At 37.1% G+C, this 15,831-nt stretch overlaps 1 protein-coding gene across 6 annotated transcripts in view; it reads left to right on the top strand.

The window, feature by feature from the left end:
• The window catches only part of spock1 (SPARC (osteonectin), cwcv and kazal like domains proteoglycan 1), a 294,145-nt gene that overhangs the window by 167,088 nt on the left and 111,226 nt on the right, over positions 1–15,831 (top strand). For all 6 annotated transcript variants that reach the window (XR_012390146.1, XR_012390147.1, XM_073922464.1 and 3 more), the window contains exon 3: positions 7,491–7,536. Coding sequence is in view for 4 of the 6 variants with exons in the window: in XM_073922464.1 (XP_073778565.1) it covers positions 7,491–7,536 (46 nt within the window). In the remaining 2 variants the exon portion in view is untranslated. The remainder of the gene's footprint in view (positions 1–7,490; positions 7,537–15,831) is intronic.

The following is a 15,831-nucleotide window of genomic DNA, read 5'->3' as shown; positions in this document are numbered from 1 at the left end:
GCAGTAATCGTTTATCTCGATTAATGGTTTTTCATAATCGTTAGAAGCCATAATCGATATCGAAATCGGATTTTCGATTAATTGCACAGAAATCTGGTCGGTCCTGCGTCCTGCAGACTTCTAGCTCCGGGCTCTCTCACGGGACAGCATGCCAAACTAGCTTATTACCAATCATCAGCTAAGTATGAACTCTTGAAAAGGGAATGTGAGATGAGATTCTGATTAGTTTATTCTCAAAACACACATATAACTCAGGGCTCGAAATTAACTTTCTTACTTGGTAGCACTGGTGCTCCCAACCTGAAAAATTTAGGAGCACCAGAAAAAAACTTTTACGATTTATTGTATTTGAAAACAACATCAATTGGGACTAACAAAACCCAGAAACAACTATCTAACTAATGCTGTGATGACTTAATATTTGTGCAATAATTCCAAAATGAATGTTGAATAATTATAAAATATTAATGATGACGATGATGACAATAATTCTAATAATGAATTGTATTTCTCATCATCATGCTGCCTTAAATGTGCTTTAATGTAAGTTATCTGCTATATAAAGTCCTACTGTTAATTTATGAAAAATAAATTGATGGTTTGCATCAAACACAAATGAAGCATTGTAGTAAGAAATATTTCTTTTGTACTATTGTTTTTATATGCATGTCAATTTAATAAATAATAGTTCTGCTACAAAACAAACTAAATAATATAATAAATCATTTAATTCAATACTGAAAGCTGCAAAGCAGTCATCAGTAATTAAATAGAAGAATAATATACACCTCAAGAAAGAACGGACAAAAGAAAGGAAGAAAAGTCTCACTTATAAAAGTTTTGGTTTCGGTTTGTGTCGTGTTAATGCTCAGCCTCGTTACGCGCTGAATTACATTTTTCTGTGTTTGCGGAAAAGCATGCGAGTCAGCCGGCCCAATATAAGGGGGGGCAGAGCAGGATTCTCCCGATGACCACCGGAACAATACTGTTCTTTGTTATTACCCGCATCAGTTTAAACTTAGTAAAGGCAAGCTTCTTTGGCAATGGTGTTTTAGCGGACATTTGCTCTTCACAAGGAAACGTATGAAAAATTTACGAATTGCCATGAGATTGTGTTGGCTGAACACGCAGTGCATGCAACGCATCGAGATTCAGTGTACTTTTCACTCTTCAGCCATTTGCATTCCCCGTGGTCACAAAAGCTCCCTGTCATCTGACAGCGGACAGTCTTAAGTGATTGACGGCTAATATTAACCAATATAGCAGAAGGGAAGAGCGTGTTTTTAGAGCATGTTTTTAGAAAAAAAATCAAAACAGGTCGCACTACAACCATTATATGCAGTCGCATAGCTTAAATTTCGGGCGCATATTGGTCGCAATTTCGAGCCCTGTAAATAAACTAATGCAAGTTGTAGTAAAATTAAAATTAAGTATGAACTCTTGAAAAGGGAATGTGAGATGGGATTCTGATTAGTTTATTCTCAAAACACACATACAACTATACGAATGCAAATTGTCATAAATAAACTGAAAAAGCACCTCGATCTGAAGAAGGCATGGAGGCAGTGGTGTTTATATTTATGTAGTAAATAATCATTTTAATCCTTTATTGAACGCTCCTTGTATTAAGCAACATGTAAGTGTTTGCAATTGCATAGGTACATAACTAACGCTCTTTGCACCGGACTTTAGATCAGCTTTTAGTTGGTCAATGGCACTGTCTGTTCATCAAAATAGCAACGCGCCAACAATGTGCCTTATCACACCTCCTTTTTAGACCAGCACACCCATGAGTCCACAAAGGGGTGCAAATTGATTTGTTATTTAAACAACGTGAACCAAAAGGTGAAAATTAGGTTTGCGCTGGTCTGAAAATAGCAATAAATCGCACCAAACACGTCTTGCGCCTTATTACACTGGGTGTATAATAGAGCCCCAGGTGTGAAGAGAGCCATTGAGTTGTTTGTCAGTCAGCCATTAGGGATGGACCACTTTATTGTCTTTTGGCTCAACCCTAGCTCTAATGTTAGCAGCATTTCAAACCCAGTATGCTTCCTGTTTCGCTGGCAAAGCGTGTTTGTGCATTTTCCTGATACTTGTTTTGATATCGTTGTCTAATGCACAGCGATTCAGGCATAAAGGTTTCAAACACTTTCCAGACATTATCTTGTCTTTGAAGGCCGCAGGGTTTAGAAGCGTACAGTAGATGGAACAATAACCCTGTCAGAATGTAAATGACAGTGCAGAATGAATTGCGTTAGTGTTTTCATCCACTCAGATCTACAGCTTCAATCCAGAGCCATATTTTTCTTATTTTAAATATAATGGGAAAATCAGAGCCGGGTTGCATTTTCTCTACAGGAACCCTAAGCTTTTATTACGTCTAGGTTTTACTTTTAAAATAGTCTGTAATTTAGCGTTGTGTTTTCTGATTGAGGGTGTGAAAAATAATTTCAGAAAATATTTTCTGAAAATTATAAAAGAAAACTCACTTCCACTAAAGGTTTTAGTCAATCCGTTTGTGACTGCAGGAGTTTACTATGTTAACAAAGTGATATTTTTCTCTAATCAAACCTATCCAACAGTAGACTTTCAAAAGAGGCTGTAATCTAACACACCCCAATCTCTTTCTGATTGGGGTGTGAAAAAAAAATTGTGTGCTCTCCTTTTTTTGTGAAGATGTAATTGTTTTATGTTCAATCCCCCCAATTAAATTTGTTATCTTAATTGATTTACATTGGGACAACCTGAATGAATTGTGTGGAACCCTGCATTTTTACAGTGTACGCTCCAACAATGAGGTTTGCGGTTCGCTCAAAATACTTACTTAAAATGAGCTGAAACAACACAATTATTGAGTTTTTGGGACAACTAAATTGAAATCACAGATTTACGCCAAACTTCCTTCTGTCAGCAGTTGGCGCAATAACTGACTTAATATTGGCATGTAGATGTCTTTAGGTGAAGAATCTCATCGAACCTGTGAATTATTAGGCAGATCGGACACTGAGAGTTATAAAAACTTCCTCTTCCATAGCGATTTGCTGAACTATGTCAGTCCGCCACGGACATGCTCTTCGACAAAAACTCTAGATCGTCACAGTTTAACATCACAAAAGTCTTTTGGCTAAACTAATGGAACATGGGTTTGATCTGATAAAATATGTAGGAGGAGTTTGTTACAGTGTAAAACATGTCATTTCTTGTTGCCTGCAGGTGGTGCTATAACTGTATCTGAATATTGGCATTTAAACGTGTTCAGGTCAGGATTGTTATTAAACGTGTGAATTTTGAGGCAGATCAGACAATGCATACCTGTTATAACTTATAGTTTCGTTGCGAAACATCTTCAAGAGTTCACACATAGCTGATAATCAATAAAGCGTATTTAGCATGATGTCCCGGGAGAGAGCCCTGAACTCGTAATATCCTCGAGCCTGGGGCTCCCTCCCATTAGAAGGGCAAGTAGTGAGTACGAGCTCAGGTAGGTCTCGAGAACTCCCCTGCTTGTCGCCGTGTGAGAAGTGTAAACTAAGATTGTATTGGATGATAATTTGGTTTGTCGATTAATAATCGATATCGTAAAAGGGGGAGGAAGTAGGGGTGGAAGGGGGGAAGCTTCAAGATGAAGATAACTAAAGTGAAAAACTCAGATTATTTAAATTTGCTTCCGTAATCATCTAAAAGGGCAGATTATAGAGTTAATTATAAGCATGTGATCCTCTCGAAATTAGTTTATAAATAAACCACACAAAGTTTGAGAGGCCGCCACAGCCACAGACACGCCCTTCAAAGAAAACTCTAGATCTTCGTAATTTAACATCGCCAAGGCCTCTAGATAGCTATATTCAATTTTGATGTTGATCTCATAAAATTCCTTGGATGAGTTTGTTAAAGTACAATACCTGGAAATGGCAAAAACTGCACTTTTTTTGGCAGAGAAAGTTAAAATATCTGACTCTCTGTTGGATTTGAGATTTCACTTAAAGAGACTTTTTTGTAGGTTTTGGCATGTTTGACGTGTGTGCCAATTTTTACGCGTGCGCGTGCAAAGATGATGTCATTTTGCCACACTTACTTCTGAAACCTTTAGACAAAGGTACATTTCACCACTTTTGGTGCGTGTGCAAAGTATTGTGAGTTTTTTAACATGTTTAGACTTTTAAAAATGCAATTCTTTCAGAAGAAGAAAAAGAATAGGAAGAATAATTGGAAACATTCCTATCCGCTTGTTAAGTGGTGACGTGTTTGTGACGTATGTAATACTGTTTCCGGGTCCAAGCCGCCATTCATTTGAGTGGAGAAATCATTCGTTTATGATCACGTTTTATTCCTGTCACACATTAAAGTTAATTTTATATAAAGTCATAGTGTACACAACAATCTCTGGTCAATATATCGCTGTGACCAAATGTTTGCTACTTCAACAATGTGGTATTTCCCTCTAATCAAGATTATCCAGCAGTAGCAGAAACGTATTGAATCCCAGCAGTGCAGTATTGATTTCATAGGAATGAACTAGAAGCATTTATTTAATTTTTTTTTTGTCTATTTATTGTCTTGCCTGGAGGCTTGCATTATACGCACGTCTCTAAAAGTATTTTGATTCATTTTACAAACGGCTCTAATCATAAATTGTGTTAAACCTGAAGCGGTCATTGGCAAAAGGTCAGTTTGTCCACAGAGAGAAGTTGAGCTTGCGTGTGGATAAAGGTTAGGGAGACTGATATTATTGCGAGCGTCTGCAGGTTAGAGAAGCTCTGCTGGTTTCTGCTTGATGCACAGATTCGCAGAGTCAGGTTTTGTCATTCTGAGGGCAAAATGAGTTTCATTTTTCCCACAATTCCCCTTTGATTCTGAGCCATGAGCCCACAGACACATTTAGCCTAGTTTTGCTGAGACCACCTTAAACCTTGAAGCTGAATTATAGTCTGGCTTTAGCTTGAGAGCTGCAGCTTATAGACGTTTACACCAGAAGGATAAATCTCTTCAGCATTGTTGCAACTTAGTCATAAGTTATTGTTTTTAATTATATTCTTAATTACAATTAAGCTCATACCGTATATCAGAGGGAAAAATTGATCGTCTCTAAGCTAAAGAGTCCCTAATGAGAGTTTGATGTCTAATGTGTGTTTATCCGGCCTGTAGCAGCTTCACTTTGGGCAGGAGTGTATTAGCGATTGGATTTCAAAGGGCCTTAAAATGCAGCAGTCATTGCTAATGTTGTGTGAGATTGGCCTGCGGTCTGAGAGAGAGATGGAAATCAGACTTCTGCACTTCCTGTCAGTTCTCTCTCCTGCATTAAACAGACTAAAGAGATGAGATTTATAATCCCGTTCTTTCTTTCTTTCTTTCTTTCTAAATTAATTTCATGTTCTAAATACACTCACCGGCCACTTTATTAGGTACACCTGTCCAACTGTTTGGTTGTGTTTATATGATGCAAAGCAATGTGTGCTTATGTTTCACTTGAAGGATATCGCGTAATTTTTTCATAAATCTCACTTTGATTATACACAGCTACTCAACTAACATGAAAACAACTGTCATATTTCCTAGTTCCTCTAAAAGGCCAGCCCTTAAGTGACTCTGATTGGTCATTCATTTTCCGCAGGATTCCGCAGATTTCTGCAGATTTTTAGCCCATTATTAATTCTGTTTTAAAGTAAATGTGTAAATCAGAATTAATTCAGTTTTTATTCAGTAATTGATTACTTTTTATTTCATATATTAAGGTTTTAGTTATAATACTCTGCTGGATACTCCCAAAATTATCAGCAGAAATAGAAAAAAACGCCTGCAGATATCATCTGGCCCTGCTAATGACTGATTATCCTATCAGATGATCCTTAACTCACTATAAATAACCAGACTTTTTTCATCTCAATATCTTCGTCTTAAACAGTTCAAAACAAGCAAAACACACACACAAAAAAAACCTAAACACACTGTAAAAAATAAATCTGTAAACATTACGGTAAAAAAATGGCAGCTGTGGTTGCCAGTACTTTACCATTAAAAACACGGTACAAATACAGTAAAAGTAATTTTTCATTCTTACGGTAAATTACCGTATTTTAATCATTTATCGAGGTAATATGTCTGTATTTTGAATGATCAACATTTACACATCTTTTTTTACAAAGTTAGACACGTTAGCACACCCACATGCAGGTGATGATGAGGAAGTTACATAATGAACCAAAGCTCATCACAATCAACTTTTCCCACAAGCAAAAAAAGAGTATCAGCATATAGAAAGTGCTCTGTGTCATTCACACAGCTACTAAACACCAGTATGGTAACATGCATCAAATTAAAGTCATGAAATCAACATTGTTTATCAACATTAGATGTAACATAAATCTCTAATGTACATAACTGATGGGGAAACAACTAAAAAGATCCATATTAATGTCAACCAAATGCATAAAAAGTTATGTTCCATGCAGGGAATTCTGGGAAAGTCCATTTACGGTTATTCGCCATATATATTAAGAAAACATATCGTTAACCAGGTTATGGATTTTTACTGTAGCATTTTTACAGTTTTTTACCGTTGAAATCCCGGCCATTTTTTACAGTGCAATTAATCCAAAATATTTTAGCCAAACTCTGAGTACACCTTCTCAGCATCCATATCTGACACTTAACTACAATAAGCAGGAGGGGGAGTCATTGAGATCTACCTGAGCTCAAACTCCCCTCTCACCTTGCAACGGGAGGGTGCCCAGGGCTCGAGGATCTTATAAGCTCAGGGCTTCCTCCCGGGACAGCACGCCAAACTAGCTTCATTATCAATCATCAGCTAAGTGTGAATTCTTGAAAAGGCTGCTCAAAGTGTTCAACAATGAAACAAAATTGCCCAATTAAAACACTGAAGAGAAGTAAGAATATTATCAAAACAAGAATATGATAATACTAAAGCTACTCTAAATATGTAAGTAAATGAATAACCTGAATGATGGGCTCAAGATCAGTGTTCAATCTATCGTGTTTTCTGTGGGCAGATTCTGTGTGGGCCTACTGATTGCTCAGTTCAGTTTGAGAAGCAGTTTTTGGGAAGCAGCATCGCAGACACTGAAATAATCACATAGATCTGGATGAACATTTAACTCACCGATAAGTGACGACTTCTCGCCCCAGTTCCTGAATGCAGCAGATGTCAACGACTTGCATTTCAGGGTCAAAAGAAAGCAGCACTGGAATAGCATGTGGGTTTGGGCGAAGCAATTGAACCAGCTGAACTGAATGACTCCACTGACAGTCCATTTACTATATAGCTTTCCATTCAAAGCTTCAGCAAACAATCCATCTGTACACTGAATCAGTCAGTCCAGAGGTGTTTATATAAGTCATCTTCTCTCTTATTTCACTCTGGCCTTTAAATCATAAAGCTATTTTCTCCTGTCTGAAGGTCACGATTGCATTGATGCTTGACTCGTGTCTGTCGGCAGATTTTAAGTGCTTGTCATTATGTGTTTCTGTAGGACGATTACTTCAGAACCTGGAACCCAAACAAAGCACAAGACCAAGGTAAGAACATTAAACTGATACGCCCGTGTTTCTTCTTCATGTCTATTTTCTCTGTTACTCTTATCCATTTATACCTGACCCTGCAGTCTCGCCTCCGTCTCTGCTTTCTTCTTTATTCCTGCTGTATTTCTGCACCCAGATTAATCATAAAAAAAAACCTCCAATCATATGCTGGAATCTCCATTTCACTGTATCGATCCTCATCTCTGCTGCAGACATTAATCAATACGGAGAGGCAGAAACACTCACACATAGCTAAATGAAGACATATCATCGACTTCTATTGTTTTTATATCTGGCTAATTCTAATTAGACCAGACCAAATCACAGAAGAAACTTGTTGCCTTTGTAAATACACTACCTGACAAAAGTCTTGTCGTCTATTCAATTTTTATGAACAACAAATAATAACTTGACTTGTAGGGGATTATTTAGTATCAGAATTGGCTTATATGAAAGGTAAAGGCCTCTAGATTATGCTTATTTGACCAAAATAAAATATGATCATGGCTTGATTTTGAATTATTTAATTAACCACTTAAACTCTACCGGGTCCGTGACGTCATCGACGTTCGCTTTCAGATTTAAAGTTTTTTTGTACTTTTGAATCATGAGAAGCTTTTCAGTTCTGTAGCTGATTGTCACAAACATTCCTGTTCAAAATAAGCAGAAAAAAGCAAGCACTGGGGATTTGTTGCTTTTTTCCTGTTGTATCGAACCTGTATTGATTCATGACCCCACAGCTGAGGTACATACCAAACAGTGACTTCTGTGTCACTGTTTATATACAGTAAAAGTCAGAATTATTAGCCCCCTTGATATATTCTTCCCCTGTTTATTTTTTGCCCAATATCTGTTAAACGGACAGAAGATTTTTTTAAACACATTTCTAAACATAAAAGTTTTAATAACTCATTTCTAATAACTGATTTATTTAATCTTTGCCATGATCACAGTAAATATTAGTTGACTGGATATTTTTTGAGACACTTCTATACAGCTTAAAGAGACATTTAAAGGCTTAACTAGGTTAATTAGGTTAACTAGGCAGGTTAGGGTAATTAGGCAAGTTATTTTATAACGATGGTTTGTTCTGTAGACTATAGAAAAAAATAGCTTAAAGGTGCTAATAATTTTGTCCTTAAAATGTTTTTAAAAAAAATTTAAACTGCTCTTATTGTAGCAAAAATAAAACAAATAAGCCTTTCTCCAGAAGAAAAAATATTATCAGACATACTGTGAAAATTTCCTTGCTCTGTTAAACATCATTTAGGAAATATTTAAAAAGGAAAAACAAAATTCAAGGGTGGCTAATAATTCTGACTTTAACTGTATATGTGTACAAAAGGCATGATTTGATATCAGAAATAATAGAGAGTTTTAATAGATTTAGCTCGCATCTGGAGGCTGGAGACAGATTTGCACTCTTAAAGTAAAACATGTAACAGAGATACTGCAGTGATGCAAATGGAGCTAATTTGTTTTCGAAACATTTCCTGAATTCATCAGGGAAATTAAAAAGCTCAAATGAGCAGGAGAACTAGTTCTGAGTTTAATCTGTGATCAGTTTCTTAGTTTATTGAGAACTGCATTCTCATTTTCTCAAGTTTTTGGGTTTGAACTGAAGAATCACATCATGTTTCTTATTTTAAAGTATTTTATTAAGCCTTATCATATGGCTGTCTGGAATGCTCGTTTCTGATTGGTCAGTCAGGACATTATATGGTATGTTATTCCCAAAAAACAACCGCTAAATAACACAGGCTCATCCGGGAACTTCAAATCACATTAACCACATTAAGTGTGTGTGTGTGTGTGTGTGTGTGTGTGTGTGTGTGTGTGTGTGTGTATATATTAGGGCCGGAGTGGGACTCCTTTTCAGCTCTGGAGTTTCAAGCCTTAGACTGGCCCACCTCAGTCGACGACTGACTATATTAAAATAACGTTATTTCCAATTCAGTTTCAAATGAAACTAACACGTCTTTTCAAGGACACAGCTGCTTTAGAACTTCAATTTTTTCATAAATATGAGAACATTAATTCTTTATAGACATCCAGTCCTGTGTAACGGTCGTCACACAAAAAAAAATTAATTAATTAAAAAAAAAAAAAATATATATATATATATATATATATATATATATATATATATATATATATATATATATGTATATATACCCATACATAAGTAACCCAAACAGTATTATATGCTTTAACACTAAAAATGAAAAAATTTATTTAATATTTTACTTTGGTGAAGTTTGAACCCAGGTCGGCAACGTTGTAATGCAATGTGTTAACCACTAGACCACAATGACATTGTTAAGCTAGTGTGTTCGGGATAAAGTATAAGTATTGCACTGTTATCTGCTGCCAATGATGTCTAGTCTTTATTTTAACTTACTATTTTTCTCCCATTTTTATATTTCTGATCAAGTTATATCAGATTTATTAATGCAGTGAATCAACTGATTTTCATTGAGCAGGTGTAATATTCATTAATATTAATTAATATTCACTAAGGTGCCGCTGTTTGGGGTGGAATGATAGTTAAGTTACATCATCATTACCTGCAGACAGTGCAACTGCTGAGAGCGCAAGCAGCTAGGGACACCGGCCCTCACGGCTAAAAAACGGACCGGCCCACCGGGAATTCTCCCGGTCCTCCCGATTAGCCAATCCGGGCCGGATATATATATATATATATTCCCAGAGGTGGGTTGTGGCTGGAAGGGCATCTGTTGCATAAAAATGTGCTGGATAAGTTGGCGGTTCATTCCGCTGTGGGGAAAAAGGGACTAAGCCAACAAGAAAATTAATAAATGAATGAATATATATATATATATATATATATATATATATATATATATATATATATATATATATATATATATATATATATATATATATATATATATATGGCAAGGTCATGAGTTTGGTTCCCAGAAAAGACACATACTGATTAAAATGTAAACTCTTTATGCACTGCAGGCCACTTTGCATAAAAACATCAGCCAGATGAACAAATGTAAAAGTATAAAAAAATCAAACTGGTGAAAAAGTCTTTCACATATTCAGCTGCGTGTGCTGAAGCCGTCACACAGGGTCATTTTGTAAAACGATGTGTTTGATAATAATTAATATCTCCTGCTCTGCTGAGCACTTTGGCTAACGATGACGAAGCGCCATGAATAACCAATCAAGATCTATTGTTTTTACACAAACGCCAACAGAGAGCAGCAGACAGATGCATGCATGACCACACCATATGGATTGTGAGAGAATGAGTGTGTGTTTATGTGCGCGCACACACCATCTGCAGGAGTTTATCCAGTGTGAACGACTCCTTCAAGAACTGCTACAAACCATCATTTCTGTAACTAATCCTGCAAGATAGAGAAGCGTCTCACTGTCTACTGACTATAGAGCACTTCCCTTCGTAGGCACCCTAATAGATGAGTGACGGGCACACATGCAGCGAGACACATCGCTCAGGAAAGCATGAAAGGAAAAAAAATGAGTCAACAGAAATTCTGCTAAAAGAGCTGATTTCCTTTTTGACAATCATTGTGTTTTTTTGTAATCCAAAATAAGCGGTGCTTACCTAAAAAAGGTGCTTTTTATATTGCGATTTGAGACAAATCAAAAATAAAACAAATAATACAATAACAATACAAAAATAAAACATTTGCTGCTCTCTCAAGTTAATAAATGCATTGCTGCAAAATAAAAGGGCGAGAGGGGAGTTTGAGCTCAGGTAGGTATCCAGAATTAATAACAAATTATAAATTGCTTTATAGAGATATACTGCTGGTTAAGAGCTTGACTATAGTGCTAATTTAGATTGATTAATTCATTAATGACACATGTAATTCATTAGTGACGCATGTAATTTGACTGTGGGAAAAAACCGGGGGAGACCCACACAAACACAGGCGTCATCGACTTTCGCTTTCAGATTTAAAGGGCTAGCGTTGCACCAGACCCCCGTAAGTGGTGTCGTTTGAAAGTGTAGACTCTATATTTTATGCACGTATGCATCACTTTGGTTTTTATTCTACTGTACAAAAGTTATTTGATGAGACTGTTTATTATGACAATTTGACATAAACAAGTTGTCTTTATCTTTGTCATGACAGCTTGATATTACTAAGACGACATAACTTGTAATAAATCCATCATAAACATGACTGTCATGAGGCGTTATAATTGTTCATTCATTCATTTTCCTTCCTTTGTTCATCAGAGGTCACCCCAGCCGAATGAACCGCCAACTTATGTTTTACAAAGTGGATGCCCTTTTAGCTGCAACCCAGTACTGGGAAACACCCATACACCCTTATTCTCACACTCGTACACTATGACCAATTTAGTTTATTCAATTCCTCTATAGCGCATGTGTTTGGACTGTGGGGGAAACCTAAGCACCCGGGGGAAACCCACGCCAACATGGGGAGTACATGCAAACTCCACACTGAAATGCCAACTGGCCCAGCCTGGAATCAAACCAGTGTCCTTCTTGCTGTGCTTCTACGCACTGAGCCACCCTGTTGGTGTCTGGGTTGTACTGGGTTCGGTTGCAGCTGGAAAGGCATCCGCTGCATAAAACATATGCTGGATAAGTTGGTGGTTCATTCCACTGTGGCGACCCCTTATGAATAAAGGGGCTGAGCCAAAGGAAAATGAATGAATAGAAACTTTCGGTTCTTGCTGACTTTAATATTGCACCTAAAATCCTGCCGATAACATTTTTGCACCACACTTTCTCGGGCATATGTGTTACCCTATACACCCCTATAGGAATGCTGTTATTTCCACATCGATCTCCTAAATCACAGTTTATTGATTCACTTCTGCTTTATTTTCATTAGAATAAAGAATTTCCAGCTCCATCTCTCTCACCCTTTGTGTCTTTACACTTCCAATAAACACAAACACACACACCCGGTGGCACACACACACAACACTAAACTCTCTCTGACCATGTAACCAGCGTGGCTGAGCCTGACTAATTTAATTAGACTCAGTCTGTAATTATTCACTTTAAAGAGAAATGAGGGTTATGATCTTGTCCATTACAGACATGACAAGAGATTTAAGGAGCTGAGAGAATAACGTGTGTGTGTGTGTGTGTGTGTGTAACATTGTCTTTGCTGTAATCTGTTATTGTGGCACCGCATGCGCTCTCAGTGAATTTAATTGCGTGTGCAGGCCTCATTACAGCCTCGTTATGGGGAAATTCTCTCTGAATGCTTCATTTGCATTTGTATGGTTTTGGTGTTGAGTCAGCGTTTCGGCGCCAAACTGCAGTGGCAGCAAACACGGCTGCACAGGGATGGCAACACAACAATCTGCCCTTTAAACCGCCTGCAATTTATGCACAGGGACAATACGGCTTTATCTGGAGCTGGCGAACAGCTCCATTTAACCAGCAGAGAAAGCGCTCTCCTACAGGGTTAAAGGCAGCGAAAAGACGAAAGATAGAAATAGAAATGTATTTTCAAGTCAAGTAGGGATCTGCACTGTGAACGTCTTGGAACGAATATTTCCAAGAGAGTTTTTTTTAATACAATCAGCATGTTTGTGGGATGATTTGAGTATATAAAGTACATTGTTCATCGTGTTTGCATGGAGTCTGGCTCAGAGATGTGCAAAGAAATTAATTAAATAATTGCTGGATTCGTTTTTGTGGTGTTAATTGTTCCAATTCAGTGTTGTGGAAAGTTACTTTTAAAAGTAGTGCATTAAGCCTGGTTAATACTTCTGCGTCAAGTGACCGGCGTAACCCACGGCGCATGCAACACGGGTAGCTGTGCATTTATACTTCTGCGCGCTGTCTTTGTTGGTCTGCATTAACACTTCCGAAACGCTAGTTGCCAGTGAGGTGTAAATGTTCCTCTGTGTTGAGTTTCTTCGCTGATGTTTTGCTTTTCCTGAACACTTCCGGGATGTACAAGTGGCTCAAACTCGCACATTTTAAGGCAGGAACCGGCGGATGTGCAACAACTTTAACTATGAGGTAAACACAGAACAAAACTTTCCATCCGGAGCTCCTTCACGGAACTCCACACTTGTAAACAATCACTCCATCAGGCTTGCACCATTCACGCGGCTCTCGGTCCCGCCCCGACTCGTCATCGATACCAAGCCGACCAATCACAGAGCTTGCGCTACGCGTCGTTGCGACGTGTAGTTACATTTTTTGAGAGGTGCACGTCATCGATGCCGACGGCCACCACGAAGGGCTATGCGTCAGCGCCGTAGCATACGCCGGCGTTTGACGCAGAAGTATAAATCAGCCTTTACAATATTGAGTTTTTCTTACCAGGCTGAGGTTTGATCTCTTGAGAACTTGCTGGTGTTTTTTCACCTTTTTTATAGAGAAGCTCTGCATTTAATAGCCAAAACAGTTAAAACCAGAAGTTTACATACACTCTAATAAAAAAAGAAACATAACCATTTAAAAAAAAATAAATAAATGTCTGATGGTAAATCATACTAAACGCTTACTAAACAATTACCTAAATGATTTACATTTGCTGAATGCCACAATAATTAGACTTTTTAAATTAAATTCTAGAGAGTCAAAAGTTTACATACATTTACTTAGTATTTTTTTAGCTTTACTTTTAAACCGTATAACTTTGGTCAAATATTTTGGGAATCCTTTCACAAGCTTCTCACAATAGTTTGCAGGAATTTCAGCCCATTCCTCCTGACAGAATAGGTGTAACTGAGGCAGATTTATAGGCTGTCTTGCTCGCACAAGCTTTTTCAACTCTGCCCACAAATTTTCTATAGGATTGAGATCAGGGCTTTGTGATGGCCACTCCAAAACATACACTCTGTTGTCCTTAAAGCACATTTGAACTATTTTGGCAGTATGCTTAGGGTCATGGTCTGTTTGGAAGACCCATTTGTGGCCAGGTTTTATTTTCCTGGCTGATGTCTTGAGATGTTGCTTCAGTATTTCTACATAATGTTCTTTTTTCATGATGCCATCTATGATGTGAAGTCCCTCCTGCAGCAAAACAGCCCCACAACATGATGCTGCCGCCCCCATACTATACATTTGGGATGGTGTTTCTAGGCTTGCAAGCTTTTCCCTTTGTCCTCCAAATGTAACACTGGTCATTATGGCCAAACAGTTCAATCTTAGTTCCATCAGACCACAGGACATGCCTCCAAACATTATTTTTTTTAGTCATTAGTCAAATTGTAATCTGGCTTTTCTGTTGATTCATGATTTTCAGCAGTGTGTTTGAGGTTTTCCTTAAATACTCTACAGTTCATTAAATTGAAAGGACTTGTCATGAAATGGTTTGCATCCTAAGCACTAACTTTCTGGATACCCCCACTGACTCGAAATAAACCCATATCCTGAGTTATTCAGGTAGTAGAACAGTACACTGACTCATCTGCTGTGAAAAAGGAGATGTGATGATGAAGATGAGTGCAAGTCGACTGTCTGTTCTCTCACAGCAGGAGGAAATATCATTTGTGTAAAAAAGAGCAAAACATATTCAAAAACATTTTTAGATATAATATGACGAAATGAAGTGAGTTTCTCCTTAAAACAAGCAAAATAATCTGCCAATAGGGTAAGCAAAATAATCTTATGCCAAAAGGAAAAACATGATTATTTTGCTCACCCCAGTGGCAGATTATTTTGCTTGTTTTAAGTAAAAACTCACTTCATTTTGGCATATTATTTCTGAAAACAAATTGGATTGTTTGGATTGTCTACAAAAAGCTGCTTGATTTAAGAGTTTTTTATTATTATTCATTTATTTGTCAAACTCTTAGATGAAATCAGTATCACATATGTATTGGACAGGCTTGTTAGTAAAAATGTGAGCTAATTAAACCGCAGTCCATTTACAAACATTAAAATATCAGTTTTGTCTAACCAGGTTTGCATCTTGAGTAAGCAGTAACATACCGGAAAAACACACTTCGTTTTGGTGTTTTTTTGTTGTTGTTGTTGTTTTTTTTTTGTTTTTTTTGTAAAAAAACAAGGCCATATTTTTGCATTGTCTAGAAAAGTCTGCTTGATTTTAGAGTTTTTAGATATTTGCCCAAGAAACAAGACAAAAAAAAAATCTAAGTAAGAAAAGCTTTTTTTCCAGTGTAACCATTACAAAAATAATTTATTCATTAGACTCTTGAATGAAATCAGTATTACAGATGTATTAGGCAGGCTTGTTAGTAAAAATAGGAATTTATTAATGGGCAGTCCATAAAAAAAAAAAAAAAAAATTAAAATTTCTGTTTACTAAGATACTAGTGTTTTCT

Source organism: Danio rerio, chromosome 14, assembly GCF_049306965.1.
Source record: "Danio rerio strain Tuebingen ecotype United States chromosome 14, GRCz12tu, whole genome shotgun sequence".
Taxonomy (NCBI): domain Eukaryota; kingdom Metazoa; phylum Chordata; class Actinopteri; order Cypriniformes; family Danionidae; genus Danio; species Danio rerio.
Note: the sequence above shows the minus strand (reverse complement) of the source record. Positions and strands in the feature narration are given on the sequence as shown.